Source organism: Rhamphochromis sp. 'chilingali' (assembly GCF_963969265.1).
Source record: "Rhamphochromis sp. 'chilingali' genome assembly, chromosome: 14".
Lineage (NCBI taxonomy): Eukaryota > Metazoa > Chordata > Actinopteri > Cichliformes > Cichlidae > Rhamphochromis > Rhamphochromis sp. 'chilingali'.
In genome coordinates, this window is record NC_137941.1 from 2337296 (window position 1) to 2365269 (window position 27974).

General features: G+C 41.4%; 1 protein-coding gene across 4 annotated transcripts in view; it reads left to right on the forward strand.

Annotated features, from left to right (window-relative positions):
* The window catches only part of LOC308410389 (partitioning defective 3 homolog B-like), a 238090-nt gene that overhangs the window by 42179 nt on the left and 167937 nt on the right, over positions 1-27974 (forward strand). For all 4 annotated transcript variants that reach the window (XM_080903688.1, XM_080903689.1, XM_080903690.1 and 1 more), the window contains exons 3-4: positions 8801-8954; positions 18368-18462. In XM_080903688.1, the coding sequence (XP_080759814.1) occupies positions 8801-8954; positions 18368-18462 (249 nt within the window). The remainder of the gene's footprint in view (positions 1-8800; positions 8955-18367; positions 18463-27974) is intronic.

The following is a 27974-nucleotide window of genomic DNA, read 5'->3' on the forward strand; positions in this document are numbered from 1 at the left end:
GTCACCGAACAGTTGCGCTGCTTTACTCGCGACAGTTTCAATTTTTCTGCTTTCTCTGTCGTTAGATAACTCTGTATGTCAGCTATAATATGTTTCCGTGTGCGTTGTTGTCTGGCTGTCTAACAGTTGGAACTGTGTGTCTGTGGACCCTCTTTGTCTTTGTGTCTGAGTTCTTTCTTCGCAGTATTTCTGCCTCCCATTCATCTTTTCCTTCCTGTCTGTTTTGTCTGGATTTCTCATGCTCTGCTGAGAGGCAAGGTGACTGGAGATCAATAGAGGAAGAGAACTCACATGCGCACGAAACTACACAAATACACACCTACACACCGCTGAAACTGCTGAGCAGTGGAATTTCATTCATCTATATTCTCCGTACAGACACAACCCCATCCTAATTATCGATTAGCACATCAACGGATCGATTGTAGCAGAGAGGTCATACTCAGTTTGTCCGTCTGTGTGTGCGTATAAATATTTTTGTCCCTGTCCTTTGGCATTTATGCGTAAGGTTAGCATTTACATCCTTTGGGAGCGAATGTTTTCTCATCCGTGTTCTGTTGTTAATGTTTGACTCATTTTAAAGCATGCAAGAGAATAAAAAACGCACGGTAGGGGACAAAAGCGAACCCTTAGGAATAAAACAGTCAGATTAAACAGAGTATCGAGACTGAGAGAGCGAGCGCGGGTGTATCAGATTCATGTGTTAATCGATAAGCTCTTTGTTGCTGTGTGGGGATATCCAATAGAGCAGAGTGCTGGAACATGATGATTTACATCAGCCGATTTGTAAGGAGCCACTATAACTCAGAACATCACAGCGGATCTTACAACTGTTAAAACATTTAATATTCTCAAAATAAGACCTTAAAAGTATCGACTGGTTGTCAGATGTCTCGCATGTTTTTTCCTGACCTTTTATGTGATCAAATAAATACAGTAACATCATAAATAACTGTCAGATGTGTAAAATGCTTTGTATATGGGTCTAATGTTACAGTGGAGGTTTTTTTTTTTTTAGTGTGAGTTGGATGTTCCTCCAGTACACTGGTTTGTTGCTCCGGCGTGAAACAGGAAATAAATCAGCATCGCACACCTTTACTTACATTCTTGAGCCTCAACCAAAACACAAACACAGAAAAGCTAAACCTACATGTCACGTGACATAGAACAGCCATAACTTACTCCTCCAGGTACACATTTGGGCAGAAATGTAGCTCTGTGGTTAAAACACTCGAGAAACAGTGTGGTGAGCTTCAAACACAACAATGAAATCCACGCTTGGCTATTCCCTTCTGCTTTACATCAAAGTGAAGTCAGGTTTTTGGATTATTTGATTGGTGAAGTGTCCACGTACCCCAGGTGGAGCAGTTCGGGGGTCTCGTTCGCGAGCTGTGGATAAAAGCGGCAGAAACGAGTGTCCTTCGATGAGTGGACACCTGAGTTCTTGAATGCGATGACTCGACTACGAGACGATGTAGGGTTTTTAAAATTGGTACCATAGGTGCATCTAGCAGGAGGCTGAGTGTTGGCACTGTCAGCCTACTGTGAACATAGAAAAGAGTCACATAGAGTCAAAAATGACACATTAGTAAAAATACCATTATAAGCAGGTCAGTAAGTCATAATTGGCATTTCTAGTTTTTTCCCAAACTTTGGTTTCTAATTCTGATGAGATTAAAAGACAAGCACACACTTAAATCTACGGTAAACTCAAGAGAACCATGTCAGAGGGGAGAGCGGCTCAGCCGAAGAAAGAAGCCGTGGAAAAACAGTGTAAAATGAAAGGAGGCAGGGAGGAGAGAAGTGGGAAGCAAAGGAGGGAAGGCAAAGTGATGCCAGAGGGGGAAACGGGGCTGAGCAGGAATATCTGCTGATGAAAGAAGAAAGGCCAACTTGTAGCCTCGAACAGAAGAGCTGACCTGCCTCAGGGTTCATTCAAATTCTCTTTGTAATCTGCAAAATTTATGCACGAATATTTTTATGGTCAGTACATAGAAACTCGCTCCACTTTAAAAGTATTATTTCTCCTGAGTGTTGTTCCTCAAGCTTAGCTTTAATCTGCTGCTCGAGTGACCGTAGCTGCCCACAGCAGCAAACCAGATGTTTGTGGTTGGTGCATCACAATTATGTCACATGTTTTTAAACTTTGGCACTACACCTAAATAACTTAAAGAGCAGGGAGTGAAATAACAGAAAAAACAGGATCGCAAGCTTGTAAAGTTGTCTGGTAGTTTTAAAATGTGATGAAGTGTTTGTGTTTTCCTCTGCTTCTGGGTCATGTCTTTACTTATCTCTTTTTTGTCGAAGTAGTAGACTCATAAATGACACAAAAGCAGACTGTGAGGGTCAGGCGTGTGTGTGTGTGTGTGTGTGTGTGTGTGTGTGTGTGTGTGTGTGCGTGCGTGTGCGTGCGTGTGTGTGGGGCTTGGAGGGTGCAGTTTTGTTTGAGCGTGACTAGGTGGTGCTGTCAGTCTATCCTCTGTCAGTGTGTGTGTGCTTGTTTGTGTGTCTTTCTTCTGTGGTGTCAGAATAAAAGCTCTGTGAATTTTGGGCCTGGCACACTTATTTATTATCCTCAATTCACCGTTTTATTTGGTTCATCTGAGTTTATTATTCACATTTTTAAGAAAGGCATCATGAAAAGCAGTAAATTAGCATATTTGCAAAAAGAAAAATGGAAAATTGTTATTTGTCGATCTTGTTTTTCCTTAATCTTCGTTTCTATGTGTATCGCACCCAAAGCCATCTCCAAAACCAGCCTATAAAACAATCAGTAAAACAACATCCATAAACTATTCATGAAATACTCACAGTTGTGGTCATGTATGACTCTTCTGATGCAGCTGTGATGGAGTGGTCATTGCTACGGATATTGCTGACTGGATAAGATGCCAAAGTACGCACACAGACACACAAATACACACTTCATCATCATGGATTTTTTATGGTAAGTGGTTGTGAGTGGAAATCAAAGGTCAGTGGTGTGCGGATAGCTTAAGCGTGTTTAAAGATTGTTTTGTTTGGGTGTGAAAGTGAGAGTCCACATACTGTTTGCGAGCCGTGGATGTACTCGTGCATTTTTCCTGATTGAGGCGTTTTATCGATCCACACCAAACCAATCAATCGGGCTTTAATCGAGCCGATTAAAAAGCATATCATGCGGAAAAAGATGGTAATGGAGGTGTGTGTGTGTGTGTGTGTGTGTGTGTGCATGTGCACTGACGCCAGTTCTGGACTGCTATTAATTTACCCATATCAGTTTCATTCACTTCATAACAGAGGCGGCTCTGCACTCACTCACATTAGGAAGTGCTGAGCAGTGTAAACATGGTGCATCATGTAAAACACTGAAGTGAAGTTACTTTATTAGTAAAAGTGATTCACATGTTTAGATTTTATTTAGTCAGTGATTACTGTTGTTTGCTAAACTGGTAATAATAACAGAGGGTCGTTCACTTGTAAACTGTGAAAGTATTAATTAAAAATAAAAGGCCTAAAATTACACGTCTTTTATTATGAAAAGACTTGGTGCCAAAAATTAGATGTTCAGTATGTAGATCAGAATGAATCATGGAAGCATGCAAAGGCTTACGATTAAATGTGACGTGTAAGTCTTGTCACCTGCCTCTAAAAAGGAACAAAGTATAAGAAAGTATTTTTGAATTAAGACTCACAGACAATTAAAAGACATTTCTACATGATGCTGTCAGCAACACGATCAAAGTAAAATGTGTGTTTGACAGAAGAAGAAAGAAATAAACAAAATTTTACTGCCATTGTCTTCTTTGAGTTTTAGATGTTGAAGGTTAAATATTATATATATAATTACACGATTGAGATGAAGAGTCGCAGAGAGAAAAATTACAGTTCGTGGTAATAAAATGAGTCAAATTTTGACCCAAGTTGTTCAATATTTTTCAGATGTGTGACAGGGAATCAGTTTTCAAATTTCCTCTAAATAAAATGTGTGTGCTCGGCGGGTGACGGGTGAGCAGGGCTGGGATTGGCAGCGTGTAACTTTTCATTTTGCTTACACATCATTGCATTTGACACAGTGACTCTCTGACAGTCTCCAGTTGCAGGTTTGCTTTTTGCTCTCTGACATCCTGAAGGTTTTTACAGTACCACACATCTGTCAGTCTGCCTCGTTATTATCTTTATAAGTCTCTCTCGTCTCCGTCTCTCACGTTCTCTGTGCCCATTTGTCTTTTTCGGTGCTTTCGCTCGGTGCGGTCTCACCTTTCCGTCTCTCTCATCCCGCTCTTCCTCCCATGCTCAGGCTGTGGTGTCATTTTGTTTGGCAGGTCTTTGAGTTCCCTGTTGAACAGAACAGAAGCAGAGTCCTCCCATATCTGCTCCGCTTGCCTTTCTTTTCTTCCCCCCTCAGCTTTTTAAGAGACTTGGCAAGGCTCTGTTGAATTTGTCTACACATTTTTCTTCCAGTCATCCTTTCAGATGTTCTTTTTTTAACGATCTCTGCCACGGCTCTGTGCGTGTTTTCATCTGGAAGCTATTAGTCTTGTTCTTAAGCAGTTTTCTGGTGAGGAATGTGAGCTCTTTTTGTTACGTTGTGCCAACACAGACATGGCTGGAAGTATTATCTTTTTAACTGTCTGTCAGTTTGTCCCGTCCTCTTAAACATGTTGGAGGGATTTCTCTTACTCGACACTAATATTGATTCTTACATCCAGAAAGTTAAATGTTCTTCTGATGGTACATTTCTTTGATATGTGTCAAGCAGGTACTTTGTATCCATATTGTAGAAGTTCAGAATGAAAAGAAAAACTGGAACAGGGTCCAAAATAAAAGTAACATCCCTTTCATCACATTTAGTGGGTTTTTTTCATCTTCCAGTTGATTGGTACCCTAAACCAGCGGTCCCAAACCCCCGGGCCACGGCCTCGTACCGGTCCGTGAGTCGTTTGGCACCGGGCCGCGAGAGTGGAGGCTCGGGTGTGAAATTTTTGGTTTTCAGGGTTTTTATTGTTAACTCGGTTTCCCTGGGTCTTTTCCGTTTTGTAGTCGTGCGTCTTATTTTGAAAGAAATGTTTGTGTTACCATAGCGACCTGAGAGCATTAAGGGGCAGAGAGGAGGATGTTACTCTCAGTGTTGTTGGTGCATTTCTGGAGGACGCTGCTAATAAAGTTACACAATTACACAGTGAATTCACGTTTATTATAATGTTTACAAAATCCCACCATTTTTGTCTTGGTCGTATCGTTTTATTTTGTTGTATTTATCCGCGACACCTTAAAGGCCGGTCCATGAAATATTGTCTGACATTAAACCGGTCCGTGGAGCACAAAAGGTTGGGGAGGTTGGCGTGAGTAATGGGTTGAACAATTATATTCTCTTCCACTAGAGGGCAGTGCAACTACCTGCTCTAATTAAATGGGTTGCCAGCTGCTAGTAAACAGAAGAAGACGAAGCAGAAATTACACAATAGTCACGCTGTGAGACGATACAGCGCGTAATAGCAATAGATAAATATTTGAAAAGAAAAAGTAGTCAGTCTGGTCCTGGAGAAAACTCTGACCCAGGTGAAGGCCCAGCGTGAGTAGTGGTCAGAATAAACCAAAAGGGGTATACTGGGGACAAACCGAGCCAATTCTACTATGTCTGGTTTGGGGAAAAATATCAATATGCTTTTTGTCACATTTTTGGTTGGTGGTGTGCCGTGTGATTTTTCTAATGTGAAATATGTGCCGTGGCACCAAAAGGTTGGGAATGACCTGGGGAAAAGGATTACAATGTCAACAGAAATATGGCAAAAAACGAAGATTTGTTATGAGAGGAAAAATTGAGTAAGACAAAGAGAGAAATCTGTGTTAGACAGATGGAAGTGGGGAATGTGACAGAACATGAATGTGTGAAAGACGGAGAGGCCTGGATTGTGCTGAATAGCTGGTGAGATTTGCTGGGAAGATGGCAAGAAAGGTGCGATATTGTGTAACTTGATACTATTTGGCTCTTCCAGGAGAAAAAGCAAAAGTATGTACAGATATGGGAAAAAGAAAGTACACCCTCTTTAAATGATAGGAAATAAAATTATTTAAAATGATTTAATTATGATGAACTAAAAATCCGACAGGTTATAATTTGTTTAACAAAAACGAAGCCAAAGTGTAGAACCATGCGCTAATAATGAAATGCGCTGGATTAACTGATCATCAATAAGTCATGCCGCCTCTATAAAAGCAGGCGTTTTGGCCGTTTGCTGATTGGGAGCAATGATCCAGGTGATGAGAGCCAGTTGTTGCTGCTCATCAACCCAGGGATGTCTATTTCCAAACTGTCTGAATTTAATTGGTCTGCAGTAAGAATGCGGATTCACAACATTGAAGACAGAGGCCGGTCTTCCCAGGAGTGAACGTCCCAGCAAATTCAGCCCGAGGTCAGACTGTGAAAAGCTCGGAAAACCTACAGAAAACAAAACGACTATCTCAGCTGTATTCAAGTTCATGACAGTCCAAACAGACTGGGAGAGAAAATCTCTTCTCTCTAAAGAGAACATGACAAGACCTGATCTGAGCAAACCGCAAGACTTCTGGAGCAAGAAGTTGACCAAAGGGGAGACGTTTGATCAGGATTTGCACAACACATCACTTTGCACCACAGGACCTGAACCCATCTGTATACTAAAGTATTGTAGAGCTAAACATGAAGCTGTCTGACAGCTAAAGCTTGGGAATAATTGGGCAATGCAGCAGGACAATGATCCCAGGAGCAGTTGTGAATCTGCACATCTATGGCTGAAAAAGAAAAGAATGAAGTTAGTGTAATGACCCAGTCAAAGTCCAGACCTCAACCCATTGAAATGCTGTGGTGGGTCTGTGTTACTAAGCAGAGTGGGCCAAATTTCCACCACAGTAATGTCACAGACTGATAAAGTCATACAGGAAATGAGTGCTTCCAGTTACTTCTGCTAAAAATGGTTCCACAAACTGTTTAGTTCCCAGGTGTATGTAGTTTTTCACTTGCTGCTTCTGCATCTTGACTTAGTATTTGTTAAAACAGTTATTCATCTCAAGTCGTATTTACTGCATTTAGTAAAGACGCATTAAAGGCTGAATCATTTCTTATTACGCCCCCATCTGTGTTTTTATTGTTGTAGCTTCAGGTTGAGCAGCAGACGTAGAAGTGTAAAGATACACTTCTAGGTCTTCTACGATTGAGTTGACAGCAAGTTGTTACATTAACCTCCTAAGACCCGAACTCTTCCACGGCAGCATTTTTGATTTCTCTTTGATATTTGGGCTGATTGGGACCCAATGAATGTAAAAACAAAGAATGACCAGATATTTTTTTTTACCTGATTTTTGTTTCTTAGGAAAAATAAGAGCCACATATGAGGATATTTGTTTAAAATTTCGATAGAACAGTAGCAGTATAATGTACTCGTAAGTGGATATCAGGCCCTTGTAGAGCAAAATTGAGTATTTTGGTCTAAATAACCCAAAATGTGATGTCCACATATGTGGACGCCAGGTCCTAGGAGGTTAAATAATAGCATCCCAACAAATGTTAACACCGACCTCTCCACAAACAGTGAGCCCAGGGAGAACACTGAGGTGTCTTTGAATTACTGTGAGACTAAAAACAGGTGGATACTCAGGCAGGTCCTTAAGTCCTGTCACACTAAGCCTCTTCTACAGAAAGCTGACAATTTGTCACTAGCTGACAGTCCAGGCTCCAGTTGCGTAGGTGACACCTCTAATGTATTTACCAACCACTTACATGTCAGTCTGCAGTGTCATTCACTCCTATTAGTCCTTATTTTACTTGTTGCTAGTCTCTTCCTGTGTGCCTGTTGTATATGAGAAAGTTATAATAATGAGGTTCTGGAGTGTTGTATTAATTACAATTGTGAATTGCTGCCAGCTAATGCAGCGTCCCAATCATAAAGGGTGAAAGGTGGGGTCTGCTAGCAACACACAGTGGAAAGGGCTGTACACAGTGATGTTATGATTGTGGAATTACAGTAACTTTTAGTAAAACTTTACATCAAAATATATCGCCAAAGAACCCAGATATACAGAAATACACTGGTAGATTATTGTTCCACTGATCCCAGTCCATGAAAAAAGATTGCACTGAGGGAACATAGTAGCATCTGCCTGAGTAAGAGACAGCAAACAAATCCTAGTTGTTGTTGTGTCCACTGTCACATGAAGCCTCTGGCTTTGCTGGCAAAGTCTCCTTTCTTTACTCTTAGCCACTATGGACACGATGCACATAAACACACACATGCACACAGGGCTATTCAGACTGTGAGTGGAGGCCCCTAGAACACAGTGTGGACGAGCTCTGTGCAACGTTAGGCTAAACACAGACTCGGTGCAGTGCTCAATAGACAGGGATCCCACTATATAACCCAGCTAGAGTTAGCACAGTGCGCACACATGCACAGAGGACATTAATGGAGTCAGTGGTTAATCAGTAGGACACGCTCTGTCACAGGCATGCTGGGCTCGTTGGATGTCCTCTATAGCGTGCTCATCCACAAGGTAACACATGTTGAGTGCTTGTGCATGCAGTAAACCAAACAGAGCTTCTATTGTTTGTGGTTTATTTAAAGAAGCCAGCAGGCTGTTTATGGATTAATGGTGAAGTATGGGCACTGTTGATATCCATATGTTGGTTGTTATCTCTTAAACCTGCTTTGTTTTCTACAATAGGTAGTAAAAAACTTGTGATATTATGTCCTAAAGCTTTACTCTGCTGCAGTTATTGTTTAAATGTGAAAATACCAAAAGCAGAAAAACCTAACCTGCTGCATTTTGTGTGTTTTCCTGTAAGCTGATGGCGGTTTATGAGGAACATGAAGCCCAGCAGAGGAGCACGGCTAACACAAGCCTGGCCCAGAGTCCTGACCACTACCAGTCTGAGCTCTCGGTTTTCCAGCCAATCACGGGAGGAGAGATTGAAGTCAATTCCTCAGCACTCAAGTCCAGTGAGTAATATTTGTGTTTCCGTCTAAAGCAGAAATGTGTTCTGAGCAAACAGGCCAGTGTGTCGGTGCTCACATCAGCCATAATGGACTAAACTAAGCAGGGAACCACCTGCGTGTGAAAGACTGCAGCTGCTAATATAACTCCTGATCTACACACTGATTCCTCTTCACAGCTATATTAATGCACTTAAGGAGCAATTAATGTGGACTAAGTTGGCAATTATATTTAAGCATGAGGCAGCTTACACTGACAAGTGGGTAGTGGGTACTATTGCAATCACTGTTTGAAAAGAGCGTAACCCATGTTTTTGTAGCTCATCTTCACAGCATGAGTGAGTCTATTTATAAAAACATGTCCAGCTGTCTTTGTGAGAACCCGTTTGAGTTTTAGACCATTACAGCAACTGCATTTTTTCATTTTTCAAACTCCTTTGAGTTCAGATTTTGTTTCAGGGTTTAGGTAACAACTAGGTCAGGGTTAAATTGAGGCTTTGACTCTTATTTGTGATGGATAAATGTAGGAGTTTGAAGTTCCCACAAACATACGGACACGGAGTGGAGCAGGCCGGCAACTTCCAAACAGCCTCACCTGCACCTACCGCTGCCCCCACCAGCACAGCCACTGAGTTTGAAGTAGTGGTTTTGATATAGGCAAAGAAAAGCTACACAGATTATCTCAGATTATCCAGAATATGTGAAATGAAGACATTGTTTGACCCCCACAGCAGATCAGATTGTCTGCGAACCCCAGCTTACACCAATAAAACTTAGTGAAGCTTTCTAATTGTCACTGAAGAAGCCAAAGGTGTCCTGAGCTCTCCGTGACCAAAATCAGTCAATATCTTCTTTCATTTAAATAAGAGACCTGAGCTGTTCACATTCTGGGAACCAGGAAAAACTAACTGCATGACTGCTTAGCTAGCTAGCTAATGGTGTGCTGTAAAAAAGACTGGTGTGAGTAACTCAGAGAACAGCTCCAGTGCTGCTGCGCTCTTGTATGGATTTAAAAAAAGTAAGAATCCTGATCATAAGTCACATGAAATATTAGTTTTACAGTCAAATTTTAAATCCAGTAAAACTTACTGGATAATAACCACATGCTGTCATTAAAGAGTCGCAAATTTTGGGAGTAATGTTTGACAAGTCAGTTGTTTTGGGATTTGCGTTACATGATCTTAGAGCGAATATTAACCCTTTAAAGCTGGTCGGAGCAGACACGCTCCGTTTTGCGTAACTATTTTTAAACCCCTGTAGAACTGCAACCACGTGAGCTAGTGCAATATTTTTTTTTGCATATGAAACTGGAGGAGTTGTACTTACATCTTATGCCATCAGCTTGTCCTCGGTCACGGTTTCCTTCCACATATAGCTTTGCAAAAACTGCATAAAAAGCACTTGCAGCAACAAAAACATAATATTCCAGAAACAGTTTGCCGATCCGATCAGCTGTTTGTAACACTTCCTACGTCCATCAGCGCGAACTATCGCATGTCCTCCATGTCCTGCCCGAAACCGGAAGTGACGTCAATTTGCGGAAATGTAGTTTTTTACCATCAGGGCCTCATGAGCCTATACTTGTGTTTTTAAAATTTATGTTTGACTTCATGACTTTCTGTGTCGTTTCTGGGATGCTTAGGACTCATATTGCACTGCTGGAAATAGTTTATTTTGATGCATATGCTGTTTTTTTGCAAATTTGCATTATAATATTTATTTTCATTTTTCCTGCAGTGTATAAAAATTGGTGTATTTCAAAAATAAAACTATGAAGACACTTAGTTTAAATTTCCTGTGGTGGAAACTATTTTGTGCAACTTTTGTATTTACAGTTTTGAGGGATATGCCTCTTAAATTTCTCTAACTAGAAATATATGGTAAAAAAACAAAAACGATTTTACATTTTTTTTGTAGTTTATTGCACTTTTTTGTCATTTATGTAATTTCTAGGCACTTAATGCAGACATATTATTAAAATTTGGGCTATAATGGTTGTATTGATTTATATCAACTTGAAATGCTCCCAAAAATTGCACTACAGCATGTAAAAATATAATATAAGCTCTGGTGGACTTGGTTCTATGGTAGGTCTTAAAGGGTTAAAATGTAATACTTCTGTTTATTATTTGTGTATTTAAACAGTTTATCTTCAATTTATTACAAAGTACTTCATAAAGTGTCTACAAAGATATTTATTTAAGGTGTAATTTCTGGTGAGTGAGGCAGACTTTTTCATGGTGTCACAAAACCCAAAGCAAATGTGAGGAACCATTTCGCCCTGACAGACTGTGAGAGGTCAGTGTATTCTCAGTGTTGTTCAATATTTCATTTCAAAGGATTCTCCTGACAGGAACAAAAAGTCCTTCAGGAAGCTCGTTGCCTTTTAGCTGCAGCCTGCAGGTCAGTGCATAAACAGGTGAGTGAAAAGAAACAAGTTTCATCCTCCACCAAATTACAAAGGAACTCATGCAGTCGATGGTTTGAAGAAAGAATCTGTAATTTTAAAATATAAAACGTGTTTATGAGGTTCAGAGTCCTGTTCTGAACACGAGGAATGAATTCCAGCAAAGACAAAGAACAGGACCTGATAGTCAGGACAGATGAAAAAAATAAAAACATGATGGTGGCAGTGACGGAGCTGAGATAGAGACACAGGAAGAGCAGTGTAGAAACTGATGTCTGTCTGGTCAGTGTTACCTGCCCGACCTGTCTGCACGACTCTCTCTTTGCATCACTTTCCTCCTTCCTGTGTCTTTCTCGCCTTGTCTCACTGTCTCTGTCTTATTTCAAGTCCTCGTTCTTGTTTAGGAGCAGTACTGTACATGTGAGTATAAAGCTGTCACAGTCTCTTTGATTCTGCTTTGAAACAATGAAACTGTGCACCTTATGGACAGTGTCTGCTAACTTTTAGCCAAAGCAAATGTTAACATTTCTAAATGTTTTAGCAAAATGTCTCTAAAACAGTGTGACAGTGAGATATTTCTGCATTCATTGGCCTCATTCTTCTCTCTGCAGCTTAAAGGACACGTCATAAACACATTGTTTTGTTTGGTAGCAGGTCATCGCACTTCTTTAGACTGAATTTCACACAATCGTTGCCACTAGTTTTATTTCGAACAGTAATACAAGAATTGACATTTCGGCTTGTAAGATATGACCTTCCTTACTCGTAAAGCAGGACTTCACTGTATGATCCAGACAGTGTTAAGACAGGAAGTTTAGTCTGTTTCAGTATGGTCGCCTGTCAGCAGAGATTAGCTGTAATGTGTGACTGTCACGGGAGATTAGAGGTAACAGAGCTCTGCAGACTATCACTGTCAGCGGGAGAAGGTCAGACTTAGGCCTCTATCACCGTCTGAGCTTTGGGCTCTGAGTTAAGTCACTTGTCTCTCTCTTACACGTTTCCTCGTGTTCTGGTTTTACTTTCCTGGATTTTTCTTTTCTTTTTTTGGTCTCACTTAGTAATTGACACATTTCATTCTGTGAAACGAGGGACTCAGGAATATCGAGGCTGATGAGCCCACACTGCTTAAAATCAGGAATCAAAGTGCTAAAATTCCTCAACTAGGATACATAATCAGCATTAGAATGGATCAGGAAAGGTTTCCCATAAGAGTCAAAAACCACTGATTGTAGTGTTTTCTGTAAGTGGCACACTTACCTTGATTCCAAGCTTTTTCCTGCATATCAAAAATTTGACACGTACTAAAGAGGTTTTAGCTTCCAAACCAAAGGTAAATCACTGGGACTTTAGTGAGGATATCTTTAAATCAAATAGTCAAAAATAACATGAAAATACCCAAACCTTTATAAACTCTAAACTCTGCGTGGACCAAAGATGCTCGAGTGTGTGCTCACCTCCCCGAGGCTCATTTTAAACCAGGAAAAAACCAGGATGGAATAACTCCTATTATCGACCTAATTCTACATACATGATATAATCACTGTCTGCTGTTGGTACAGTGAGTATAATTTTCTTATCTCACCCTTTATACACAAACATGCTAATAATGTATGTGTAACTGTCCTGGAAGTCTTTTAAACCAGTAACATCCATCCAGCCGTCATCCATTCAGCCGTCATCCATCCATCCATCCATCCATCCATTCAGCCGTCCGTCATCCATCTGTCCATCCTCCATCCATCCATTCAGCCGTCATCATCCATCCATCCATCCATTCAGCCGTCATCATCCATCCATCCATCCATCCATTCAGCCGTCATCATCCATCCATCCATCCATCCATTCAGCCGTCATCCATCCATCCATCCATCCGTCCGTTCAGCCGTTCGTCTGTCTGTCCGTCCGTCCATTCGTCCGTCCGTCCATCTATTCAGCCGTCATCCATCCATCCATCCATCCATCCATCCATTCAGCCGTCATCATCCATCCATCCATCCATCCATCCATCCATCCATCCATCCATCCATTCAGCCGTCATCCATCCATTCAGCTGTCATCCATCCATCCATCCGTCCATCATCCATTTGTCCATCCATCGATCCATCCGTTCATCCATTCGTCTGTCTGTCTGTCCATCCATTCAGCCGTCATCCATCCATCCATCCATTCAGCTGTCATCCATCCATTCAGCTGTCATCCATCCGTCCATCATCCATTTGTCCATCCATCGATCCATCCGTTCATCCATTCGTCTGTCTGTCTGTCCATCCATTCAGCCGTCCGTCATCCATCCATCCATCCATCCATCCATTCAGCCGTCATCCATCCATTCAGCCGTCATCCATCCATTCAGCTGTCATCCATCCATCCATCCGTCATCCATCCATCCATCCATCCATTCAGCCGTCATCCATCCATTCAGCTGTCATCCATCCATTCAGCTGTCATCCATCCATTCAGCTGTCATCCTTCCATCCATCCATTCAGCCGTCCGTCATCCATCTGTCCATCCTCCATCCATCCATTCAGCCGTCATCATCCATCCATTCAGCCGTCATCATCCATCCATCCATCCATTCAGCCGTCATCCATCCATCCATCCATCATCCATTTGTCCATCCATCCATCCATCCATCCATCCATCCATCCATCCATCCGTCCGTCCGTTCAGCCGTTCGTCTGTCTGTCTGTCCGTCCGTCCATTCGTCCGTCCGTCCATCCGTCCGTCCGTCCGTCCATCTATTCAGCCGTCATCCATCCATCCATCCATCCATCCATCCATCCATCCATTCAGCCGTCATCATCCATCCATCCATCTATTCAGCCGTCATCCATCCATCCATCCATCCATCCATTCAGCTGTCATCCATCCATCCATCCGTCCATCATCCATTTGTCCATCCATCGATCCATCCGTTCATCCATTCGTCTGTCTGTCTGTCCATCCATTCAGCCGTCATCCATCCATCCATCCATTCAGCTGTCATCCATCCATTCAGCTGTCATCCATCCGTCCATCATCCATTTGTCCATCCATCGATCCATCCGTTCATCCATTCGTCTGTCTGTCTGTCCATCCATTCAGCCGTCCGTCATCCATCCATCCATCCATCCATCCATTCAGCCGTCATCCATCCATTCAGCCGTCATCCATCCATTCAGCCGTCATCCATCCATTCAGCTGTCATCCATCCATCCATCCGTCATCCATCCATCCATCCATCCGTCATCCATCCATCCATCCATCCATCCATTCAGCCGTCATCCATCCATCCAGCCGTCATCCATCCATCCATTCAGCCGTCATCCATCCATCCAGCCGTCATCCATCCATCCATCCATCCAGCTGTCATCCGTCCATCCGTCCGTCATCCGTCCGTCATCCGTCCATCCGTCCATCATCCATTTTATCCATCCATTCAGCCGTCATCCATCCGTCCGTCCGTCATCCGTCCGTCCGTCATCCATCCGTCCGTCCGTCATCCATCCGTCCGTCCGTCCGTCATCCATCCATCCATCCGTCCATCCGTCCATCATCCATTTTATCCATCCATTCAGCCGTCATCCATCCATTCGTCCGTCCGTCCATCCGTCCGTCCGTCCATCCGTCCATCCACCCTCTTACTCCTATCTAATAACTAACAACATTTAACCTCCTAAGACCTGAACTCTTTCGTGGCATGCATCTTTAATTTCTCTTTGCCTGATGAATGTAAAAACAAAGAATTATCTTTTTACCTGATTTTGCTCTACAAGGGTCTGATATCCACATATGAGGTAGTTTGTTTTAAATTCCGATAGAACAGTGGCAGTATGATGTCCTCGTAAGTGGATATCAGGCCCTTGTAGAGCAAAATTTAGTATTGTGGTCTAGACAATCCAAAATGTGATGTCCACATATGTGGACGCCAGGCCCTAGGAGGTTAAGCACGTTGATTATATTTAGATGAGAAACATTCAGTGTAAGATCCACTCTCATAATCATGCTGTCATCATTACACACCAGAGTTTGTCAGGAAGTGGACGTTAGTGACGATGACTAGAAAATCTAGAATTCTCTTTAAATTAGAATATCTTTTGGAATATGCCACATATCTTATTTTAACCAATTTTATTGTTTTATTTTTCAGTATTTACAGTATAGTCGTATTTTGTTTTTATATATATTTATATATTTTCTTTTCTTTCTGTTTCTCTGCCCTCATTTTCACCACTTCTGTCCTCCATCCATTATCCCTCTTTCATTGCTTCCTTTGAGGAGATGAATTCATTGAAGCTTTGATGTAATCCATATCCCCCACCCCGTCTTAAGAGCACCAAGGGTCCATTTTGTGATGATCAATAAATGACCCTACAAATACCATTTGGCATGTTTTCTGAGTAGTGCGACCATATAGAGTTCCCTCCACCCTCACCACCACCTTACTATAGTATTCCCTATTGAACTGTAGACACTATCATGACAGTGTTCTTAATGTATGCATGGATTGATGGTCCCCATGAGTGGGAGGGGTAGAGTTAAGGTCTGGGAGTATACCACACATGTCATAGTAATGCCACTGCTAATAAATCTCAGTAATTGGCTTTAGTTTTGCAGTTCTTTCTTCCAATTTCACGTTTTCTCCGTTCTGCACAAAGCAAAGGACGCTGTGTTTCATTTATCCGTTTCTGTTAAGTGATTATTTTATGTGAAGGGGTGATGAGATGCACAGACGAAAACACTATCATATATCAGCTTCTTGCACAAACAAATGTGCAGATCAACCATCTATGCATGAGCATCAGCGTATACATTAACGTGTCGCACTTTAGAGCTCTGTGATGTTCTGGTTGCAGATACATCACACATTCAGTGTCGCCACGTCCTTCCTCACCGGGGGAGCGTGGCGGTTCAATCCCTACAAACTTTGCTTTATGTTAACAAAATTAATTTGGAAGTAGATTTACAAATGTGCTTGTCCTGGAGAGGGTGAGAAAATTGTGTTTTATACATTTCCCACTCCATCATAGCACATGACCACTGGTCTTCTTTGCTCCCATTGGTTGTTGCATCAAAGTTGAGGGTCGTTAAACCCAATGCCAGCTCTTATATTTAATTGGATAGTATTCACAAATTTGCTAAATATGGCTCGTGTTTCACAGAGTACATCCCACTTAAGTAAATATTCACTCACCTGTTCGACGACTTGTTAATGCAATTACCTTATGAGCCTCTGTGCAAACCAAGCTTTAGAATGGGAGAAGAAAAGGGATTTAAGTGGCTTTGACCTAGCATAGCTGTTAGGTTGGTCTCAGTGTTTCATGCACTGCTGATCTGCTGGGGTCTTTCTGCACAGCCATCTTTAGTGTCTTCACGGTTTGAGCTGATAGGAACAGAACAGTAGCTCAATTAACCACTTTTTAGAACCAAGGTATGCAGAAGAGCATTTCTAAAAGTACAACATCTTAAACCAGGGGTGGGCAACTCCAGGTCTCGAGGGCCGGTGTCCCTGCAGGTTTTAGATGTGTCCTTGAACAAACACAGCTGATTTAAATGAATAAATTAGCTCCTCAACATGTCCTGAAGTTCTCCAGAGGCCTGGTAACGAACTAATCATGTGATTCAGGGGTGTTGACCCAAGGTGAGATCTTAAACCTGCAGGACACCAGCCCTCGAGGCCTGGAATTGCCCACCCCTGTCTTAAACCTTTAAGCAGATGGGCTACTGCACCAGAAGACCACACCGGGCGCCACACCTGCCAGCTACGAGCAGGAACTGAGGCTGCTATTCGCACGGCCTCACCAAAACTAGATTCTAGAAGATTTCAGAAACTGTTCTGGGTCTAATGAGACTCCATTTCTTAATATTTTGATGGTAAGGTCAGAATTTGGTGTAAATGACATCAAGCTGTTCAGGGTGGTGGTGTAACGGTGTGGGTCTGTGGCACTCTTTAGGACCCATAATGCTAATTAAGCGTCATTTAAATTCCACACATGTCCATCTCTTTATGATCACAGTGGACCTTACTGTCATGGCTGCTTCCAGAAGGATAACACACCATGCCACAAAGCTCAAATCATCTCTAGCTGGGCTCTGTCATGAGTTCACTGTACTCTAATGGTCTCCAGTCACCAGATCTCAATCCAATAGAGCACCTTAGGGATGCGGCGTAACGGCTGTTTCCCGCCACAGCTGCGTGATGCTGTCATATCAATATGGACCAAAATCTCTGAGGGTTTTCCAGCACCTTGTTGAATCCATACCATGAAGGAAGCATCCACCTGCTCCTAGCAGGGTGAACTTTTAAACTTGTCCAGTGAGTGTCAATTTATGGCTATTTAAACAAACCTATTTGTAAATCTACAAAGTTGGACTTTACACACTAAACAATCCCAATCTAAAACCACAGACTTGTAAAATGTTTCTTATATTACAGTGTAGCTGCTGTAGCTGTACATTTAAAATTAACACATTAAATCTCAGGAAAACGTCCCAGCTGTGACCAGAACGTAACATTTATGTGTGTTTCCGTGTGCGTTTCTGTTTTTCTGTGATAAACCTCTCGCCTGTCTGGCTCTGGAGCCAGGCGCTGTCTATTATTTTGGACTGACAGACAGAGAAGCTACCAGAGGAGCAGAGTCAATGTGGCTTCAGACCAACTGTTGTGTGGTTAGTTGGTGGTTAGATTCATGCTATGTGCTTTTTTCTGAACACAGCTTATGCAAAGATAGAAATGAGGGAAAAGTTGTTGATTTACGGGCTGCTGAACATCTTCAAACATTTTGAGTAATTAATTAGTGTGCACACTGAAGCTGCATAAACGAACACACATTTCTGCACTCGTGTATGTATAACCATGACTTTGGGCGGCAGATCTTCTCACTTTCAAATTCGTCTTGATTTTGCATCATGTTGCAGATAACACGTATATGTTTCTGTTAGTGTACGCTCATCAGCTTACAATTAATGTTTAAGTATCTGCGCATTAAGTCTGTGGCTGACTGGATGCTGTCCTCTGTATGCTTATTATAGACACACCCCTGCTGGTGCGAAGCAGCAGTGATTCTGCCCTCAGCCCCCAACCAGCAGAGTCTGAGCCCTCCTTCAAGGAAGACAACACTTTGATGGTAAGACCCTAAGGCCACTGGAGGAAAAAAAGAGAGAACAGCACACAGAAACACACTTAAAGACCTAAAACTAAAATATAAAAATACTGTAATACTTACATTTCAAGGATTTTTCTGGTATGTATTAAAACAATACGTATATGTTCATATATATATGCATAGGAGTAGGTCTTGGCTGGTCTACCTGTGAATCAGCAGAATGGCCCTGAGCCACACCTGTGGTGTACGAGGCTAAACGATCAGTGCTTGGTCGGTGCAATAATGCTCTCCAAAGTTTTCCTCAAGCTTCAGCAGTTCAAGTTAAGTGTGGTTAGTCCAGATGTTCCTCTATTATGGAAATACACATAATGGCTGAGTATACATTTACTGTTGTTAGCTGGATATTTACGGTCTTCTTCTTCCTAATTCCTCAACAGCTCGAAAAGAACTGTGATATATTGTGTTAAATAGGCACCGGCTAACTCCTGTATGACACGGCATATTTATTAAAGTCGAACTGATTGGTATCATTAGGTTTTTCCAAAGTTATACTATCTTTTTAAAATGTGTTTGAATAGCTTTTGTAAGTTATTGATTTACTCTGTCTCATCATGGGCACTGTGAGCTTCCTTCTAATGCTGTTTTAAAAGGGAGAAACGATGAGATATTTATGCCCTTGTGGCTTTTGTTGTAGCAGCAGTCCAGGGACAAATGCTAATTTTACCCCACTGCTCATAAAGCTCATAAAGAGTATAGCATTCAACGTTTATACGAGCATGCAAACGTCTAATGTTGATGCTGCTGGGGATAAGGAAAGGATAAGGAAAATTCATAATTTCTTTTCTAGTTGGAAGCATAAATGAAAGTAGTGGGAATACTTTACAGCTGGCCTGGTCTGCTGTTATTATTATGAATGTCTGGCCTTTTAATGTATGTAGGAAAGCATTATATACACTGTGCATATACACAATGATGTGAATGTAAATGCAACATCATTGCACGCACAATCCTGTCATTTAAAGTGTTTTGTTTGATGTGCGCTGCTCGTGTTTGTCATGTTTAACACACGGTTACACATTTATAATGGCAAGCTCAGGTGTCCTGTGGGTGAATCAGTGTTGTGTGTGTGTGTGTGTGTGTGTGTGTGTGTGTGTGTGTGTGTGTGTGTGTGTGTGTGTGTGTGTGAGGCACATGTGATTAAGGTTTGGGCTGAATGGAGCGTTTAGTGTCATCATGTCTTTTCTCTGCAGACACACTTTGTCACTTCAGGCTCCGTTAACAAAGATGGATGAATACAGTTTTTCTTCCCTCTCTTTTCATTTTTTGTCTCTCTCTCTTCAAAGGTCATAGGGCAAACTCTTTTTCTTTTTCTTTTTTTTATCCTTTCCTCTCATGTTCCCAGTATTTTCCACCTTCTACACACTTTTTTTTTTTTTTTTAAACATTTTTAACATTTTGACCCAGTTTGTGTCAGAATGACTAATTTGGAGTCACAGTTAACCCAAAGTAAACACAAAAGGAGCTGCTGTAGGAATACTAACCGTTTGTTGTCTGTCATGTTTGGGTTCTTCTCTGAAGCTGTTTGCACTTTTTAGTCTCGTGATCTTCTTAAAAACAGTCAGTCTGTCCATGCTGCATTTCTTCAGTTTCCTTTCTTTGTCCTATCTGAATACTCAGACCCAAAAATATAGGATGCACAAGTGCAGCGATGACCTGATACATCTGCTTACATGTAGCGCGATAAACCCAACATCCATCTAATGGAGAACAGCTAATTTCACTAGCTTGAATTCAAATTGAACGTTGATCGAGCTCTGCCATCTTTAATCTATAACCTTCATTATCATGTTACACTGTTTATTCCAAGAGCATTGGGTAGATTATTTAAAACATATATTACACATTACTTACTCGTTTTAAAACCTAAAGAATTACTGTACTTTGTCTGCAACTCCCCATTTACTTTCTAAGTTGTGCCTTAGCGTTGCAGCCAACAACCAGTCAAACAGGCTTCGCTTTTGCAGACACGTCAGCGTCTATCAAGCACATGATCAGGACTGCAGCAGTCTGTTGGCAACCAAGGCAATCACGAGGAGGCTTTTGGTGCAGCAGCAGCAGAAACCTCTTTGCCACCATCTTAACACTGACGACTGCCAGCAGCCTTCAGCTAAACAATTCAGGAATACATATTTTTCCAGGTGAGCAGTGGTTACCAGTGGAGTCACTCACCGGTCTGTGTAAACGAAGCTTTTGGCTACAGCCACATGTACACAGGTATTTTTGTAAACTGAGATTTTCCATTTTTTTTTTGTGATCAACATTTTATTGATTTAAAACGGGGGGGGGGTACAGACATATACAGCACAACTGTAAACTGCAGTAGCAAAGCAAACATTAGCAAACAAGGCATAGGGACAGCAAAGAAAAGACACAAAAACACAAAGTTAAAACCAATTATTGCCTCTTCCAGGAGATAACTCTGGATGAGAAGATTTTCCAAGCGTCAACAGTCGTGGGTCGAGCTTTATTTAATTTTGCTGTGGTATGTTCAAAACCAATAACACGGATAAGACATCGTCTCCAGAATGATTCCATACAAATGTCAGGACAGAACCATTGCTTTGTAATAGTCTTCTTTGTGGATGTAAATCCAGCGAACAACATTTTGCATTGCATTTGTTTTAAGGAGATTTCAGAGGTATCGTTAAGGAGACAAAGACCAGGATTGGGAACATAAAAAAACTTCCAGTACCTCAGATAACACAGAGTTCACAAAGACCCAAAAATCGGATACCACAGGACAGTCCCAAAACATGTGCAAAAACGTGCCAGGTGATGAATCATTGCAGATGTGACAGTAATACGTAGCCTGTAGTTTCATCTGGAACCTCCTATAGGGCGTAATGTATGTTCTGTGTATGGTTTTGAAATGAATTAATTGATGCGCCAGGTTCTTAGAAGTCAAACTCAGATTAGACCACACTGTATCCCAGTCTATATTAACCTGTAGTTCTCCCAGTTCCCTGACCCAAATAGATTCAATGGGCAGGGACTTCATACCATGTTCAGCTAATTTGTTGTAGATTTTGGAAACAGAGGGTCTGCCAGATTTAGGCAGGATCCAGTCCAACATGGGATGAGAGGGAAGAGGAGAGTCCCAGGGGACACCGTATGCTTTTAGAGCTGATCTGAGCTGCAGATATACAAAGTAAGAAGATGCAGGAAGAGAAAAACGTGTCCTTAAGTCCTGAAATGAGCAAAGGCCTTGGGCGTTGAATAGATCATCAAAAAGGTTTATCCCGAGTGAGAACCAAGAGGGTTGAACAAATGGTCGGCTGCCACATAGTAACTTTAAATTATGCCAGAGTGGTGAGCTTTTACAAAATTTAACTGGAGCGCTCAGCCGCCGTTCTATCTTCCTCCATACCTGTATAGAGTTGGCAATAATAGGTCCAAATTCGTTGTTGTTGTAGAGCGTATTGGCGGGAACATTAGCAAACAGAAGATCTTGTAGTCTATGCGGTGCTGCCTTGGCGGATTCGATCATTTTCCACGCAGTAGTAGTCTCTGGGTTGACCCACGTACCGATTTTCCATTTTTGTTTAAAAAAAAAAGAAAAAAAGAACCATGTCCACAACGCAAAAAACAAAGTCAAACACTGTCAAGGACATGCCGAAGCAGCAGGTGGCGATATAATTGTAACCGTGTAGAAATGTTGGCCATTGAGAGGTCTGGAAGCCTGGGAGGGAAAGAGAACAAACTGCAGAAGATTAACAGCAAATAGTATTTTGTCTACATCTGCCATTGTAGAAATTCATCTCATGGAAACAATAACATGGCGCACATGACTAAATCTCTGTTTTCCTCGTCCACACGCAGTTTTCAAAAATCTCCACGCTGGCAGGAGTTTTTAAAAATCTCCGTTGTCAGTGAACGAAAACACATAGAAAAATCACTGTTTTCAAAAATACGCGTTTAGGTGTGGACGTAGCCTTAGTGATCGTTTTCACAGCGGCTGGCAGCAACCTCAGTGTGTGACTGAGGCCAATTTTGTCCTTGTAAAGTGGACACGCATACTTCTTTATACGCGACAGTCTTTGTCGTTTCACATAACAAATTACAACAAGTACCACACAACTCCACTGCTCAAATGTTGTGGGCCGCTCTGCAAAAGCACAAGTTAAAGATATATTTCTTTTCTATACACATGTATCCAGATAATTAAATTAATCAAGTAAAACAAGTTATTTAATGCTCTCATTTGTTAGCCTTAATGTCATTACAAATTTTTGAACCACTGAACAGCATGTCTTTATCCTGTCTTCCTTCTCTCACCCCAACCAATCACAGCAGATGGCCCCGCCCCTCCCTGAGCCTGGTTCTGCCGGAGGTTTCTTCCTGTTAAAAGGGAGTTTTTCCTTCCCACTGTCACCAAAGTGCTCGCTCATAGGGGGTCACATGATTGTTGGGTTTTTCTCTGTATGTATTATTGCAGGGTCTACCTTACAATAGAAAGCACCTCGAGGCGGCTGTTGTTGTGATTTGATGCTGTGTAAATAAAACTGAATTGAACTGAAGTGTTAAAATTCTTCATTATAAAAAAGTTTAATATATTTTCTAATGCTTTATCCCATCATTGATAATTAAATACACCTGTTCATTAATAATTGACACGCATTAACAGAATATTATAATAAATAAAATCATTATTGTGTGCTTGTTGTGTAGACATGCAGTCCTGACATGTTGTTGTGGCTTTATTTACTCAGAAAGTCCCTCCAGTCCGCTGGTTAAAGGAAGCCCGTGCTTGATTAGACTCCTGAGTAGTGATCCTTGAGCCCTTGAGATTCCTGACTGGACAAACACCCTTTCTTAATCACGCTGTTTTCCCCACAGACCTCTCTGTTTGCAGGGTTTAGTGCTTTAGGGGACTGTGGTTGGTCCTCAGAGGTGGTCAGTCTCCATGCTCGTTGTTGCTGAGGATGACCTAACATGTTTGTGACTGTGCCACATGCATTTGTCCTGCAGAGTTCAACGGCACCTGGTTGCACCTGTTGTCTCATGTCTTGTTGGTAGTTGTTGAGTTTTGTTACACTGACTTCACACAAGTGAGATGAGAAATAGACCAGTAACCCACAGCTTGGCACTCATAGTAAACTCCATAATAAATATTACGCACCTTATTGCTAATAACATTGATCTTTCCTGGAGAAATAAGGTAAGGAGTTTAGGGCCACAGATTGTGTTATTCTAAACTCAATTTCCACTCCGTACAACTAAGCTGCTGTCACTCGTGCAGCTACTGATATGAAATATTACAGGATGTCAGTAATGCAGCAGGCATTGAGGTGCTTATATATTGGTTGACCACATCAGCTCCTCAGGCTTCCCTTATTTCACACATAAAATCTCAGAACTGTAGTTTTCAACTTATATTACTCCTATTACTGTGAATTAATGTTCATCGTCTTTAATAACTACATTGTGTTACGTTAAAAGAGTCATACCCGGACCAAAATCATACCCGGATCATACTGATCCACATATACGTACACTCATCATGGGCGTGAATGTCATGGTAATTTTCTGCTTTTAATGTTGTCTTTGAGCTGTTCTTTTTACAGGGTTGGATAATTGTACAGCAGAGATTTTAAAACACAAGAATAGATGTAGTCCATGTGTCAGCGGGTCAGGAGGACCAACACATATCTGTCTGTGTGTTTGCAAATATAAACCGTTACATCAGATTTAAGTCCAACCGTTCCACCGTACCACAGCTGTAAAAAGAAATCTCTCTTTCTGCACGTTTTTCCTTCACATCTTTGTGTTTTTTAAGCCGTCGGTGCCACACGGGTTTCCTCCATCTACCTGCTGTGCTGCAGTAACTACCATGTAAGTGCTGGAGTGCTAAATGGCCCTGTGCTGAGTGTTTTCTGAAGAAATTCTCTTTCTGTTTGTCTCTTCCTCGTACGTTATTTTCTCAGTCGCTGTCAGTCTTTTTTCGTCTCTTTCAGCGTCCCTCACTCTTTGATTCATTCGCTCGTACTCACACGTACGCGCACACGCTCAGTCACTGGCTCATCTGTCTCTTCTCAAGCAGCACGGTTCAGATAGAGGTAATGGCTCTGGGTAATTGTTCAAATTGTCACTTGGCCTTTTGGTGAGAGCGATGAGGGGAAGAAAGTACTCTTCTTGGAGTAATTCTCTGTCTTTCTCCTGTCTCTGTCTTTGCTCCTTCTCTTGGTCCCCTCTCTTATTTAATTTTGACCTGGAAAGATTTACTGGTGCAGCTCTTTCTTTCTAAATGCCAGACTCAAACGAGTACAGTACACCAAAAAAACCCACTCTTTTCCCTTTCTTACTGTTTGTCATGCTTACAGCACACAGACACACACAGGCAGGGATACGTGTTGGTAAAAATGTGTTGCTCGGGCTGGGGGTGCTTATTATTGTCTAGAATACCACAGGGACACTGCAGCACTTATTTTTAATGCTACACCTGTGTGTGTGCATGTCTGCATGTCTCATCATGTCTTTTGTGCCACCTTTCATGCATGTTTGTCATTGAATTTATTTTTTCATATACACATCTATAACTGTGTTATTAACAGTGTTTGGACAAACTGAAAAACGTGTTTTTCAAAAGCATCATTCTAAAAACTGATGTGAAAAACATACAAAACATGAAAAAAGGGGAACAAAATGATGAAAAGTTGTACAAGTGGAGGAAAAACCCCAAACAAAGAAAAATAACACCTGGTGGAGTGAATCACAGCTAATGGGGTTAATGAGAAACATGAGTGGGTGTAAAAAGGGCGTTCCAGAGAGAGAAAGTCTTTCAGATGTGAAGCTGGGGAGGAGTTTACCAGACTGTGTGGATGCATAGTTTCAAAAATGTGCTAATAATAAACAATAATATGAAGATTTTATCATGAATTTCCATATTTGTAAAGGAATCATTACTTCCTAATGATATAACATAAACCTAAGCTCCATAAGCTGCCATCCAGACAGAAGAGATGCTGTTTACTCCAGTCAGACAATCCCGCCCAGTTGGAGCATTATGAAAGTAACTGGTGAGCAGCTGAAATCGTTAAAGAATAGCAAAATATTTGGCTTTCAAATAAAGCTTACAAAGTAACCAGAGCTGAGAAATGATGCCAGTGTTGGAATAGCAGCACAAACTGCAGCTGCAGTGCCTCTAAGTGAAGGCTGCTGAAGGCTGGCTGCAACACAAGCCCATCTCCAAAGACTCCGTCTTAACATGAGCAACTTCACAGCTTTGAAAAGGACGTTTCCAACCTGATGGAAAATAATAGTTTAGTCCTCATCCACCTGGATGCTGTGGTTAGGGGCGTGGTCCGTATGCATTGACATGTCCCTGACGCTGACCACTGTGTGCTAGGCCTGCATTTTGTTTGAAGACCACCAGGTGGCGATAACAAAACCCCCTTCTAGTCCTGTAGAAGTCTTTGGGAAGTCTTGGCTTCTGTCTTGGACTCTGTAAACACTTTGCTGCTGAGTTTATGGGTTCATTCACTTTTTCCGGTCATATTGAATATTCTCCATATTATCCATGATGTGCTTGTTGGCTAACGTGTTGCCTATCACAAGTCATCAGCCAATGAGCGAGAGGTCTGACAGTCAGACCCGAACCTCCTTGTCACGTGTGGTTTTGGGAAACCGAGATGGGAATGGTAATGATGCTAACGGTAAAAACCAAATAATGATGTCACTGTAGCTAGTCTGTGGTTCAAACCAGTCGGTGTCTGTGCTTTTATCATCAGTTGGCCTGTTCAAAGAAGAAATGCTGCAGCGCAGTGGTGAACACGCCCCTCTCCTAAACCTTTTCCTGAGATGTAGCGGTACATGTCCACTTATCCGGGAAAGGAAATTCCAGACAGCTGATTCAGTTTATCTAGCCTCAGTGTTTTCATTGGGAGAAACCTGTATTACTCATCCGTGGACGTCTTTGTCTCCGCTGACTGCACGCCCACACAGTCCACATGGTGAACAGGGAGGAATGCTGGTTTGAGCGAGGAGTCAACCGAACCGAGGAGGGGGTCTAAGAGTAAATCTATACTATCTCACAATGCTGTGATTGCAGTCACCCCCAGGTCTCTGTGAATAGTAATCATAGCCATTAGTGGTTATGGCAGTTTGTGTGTCAATGCCTGTTACACGGCCGGGAAAACCTGCAGTCAGCTGAGACTGAAGAGCTCACCTGGATGATGAAAGGTTCCTCCTGCTGAAGTCGTTGCCTCCAGATGAACTGAATCAGTGTTGGGTTTTTTTGAAGTACTGAATTAATGATTCTGTTTTGAGCTGAACTTGGTTTCATTAATTGCACTAAATGATTCTGACGTGCACTAAAAACTACATTAACACCCAAAAACACACTTCACTCAGCACGTGTGTGCTGTAGTGTGTTTCATGCTTCATTGATTCCTTTACCTGCTGCAGTTTAAAAATTTCAGCAGAGAAAAAAACATTAAAAAATAGTTTAATTAACTTAAAAAAAAAAAACAAATTAATGAGAAAAAATATTAAATGTTATATCTCAGTGCTTTTGTTTCCTTTGCTGTTCAGAATTAAAACAACTCCATATTTATTCCTGCACATTACCAAAGGGAAGATGGATGGCGTTGGCTTTGTCAGGTTCATACAGATGAAGACACGTAAAGTGCACACGCAGACACAGAATGCATTAATACTAATTTATCATACCGGCTGTGGTAGCATTTTCAGGGAACACTTAGCCTGATTGGTCATTCAATAATTAGTAATATCACTAATAGTTTGCTCTTTTTATCCGCTTTTAGCAATTATTAGATTGGACCATGAACGCTAAACGCTTGCAGGCCATTTGTTAAAAGCATAGTTATTCAAGGATTATCCATCAGTGATTCAAAATGGAAAATCTGCTTCTTTATTCTACACGTTTTGCAGAACCATTAATGCTCCAAGTATTGATTAAGCTGTCCAATTCTGACAGACTAATATATTCATTTTTCCCTGCAGTAGGCCTCAACATATTTCAAATAAATCTTTGTCATTGAATAAATATATCTTTCATTTCTTATCAAGCTTTAGATCTTTCAATCATTATTTTTAATAAACTTTTACTTTGCGTCCAATTAAACTGTCCGTCTTTGTGGGAATGTCTCACATTTTCTTATAATTATTAATTCCTCTGTGGGCTGTGATTTACTGACACTGCTGAATTTGCAGCTTTGTTAATACTTCTAACCTCTAAAAACTAAATGAACTTTTATTGTTAATGTTTCAAAAAAACCTGATTATCATCATGAAAGTGAGCTAATTCCTTCAAATAAGAGCAGCGACTCCAGTTTCCAAACTGCAAGAGGTTCAGTGTCTGTAAGTAGAAGAAGTGTTCAGAGGAACGCGCTGGTGTCAGTGTGAATAATGAGAAACATTTATTCGTTCAGATTCATTTACTTGTTTTAAATTAGCCTCTGATAAGTAACATACATTGGTGGCCTTTTGTAATTAATATTTTGCTCTTCCAAAGA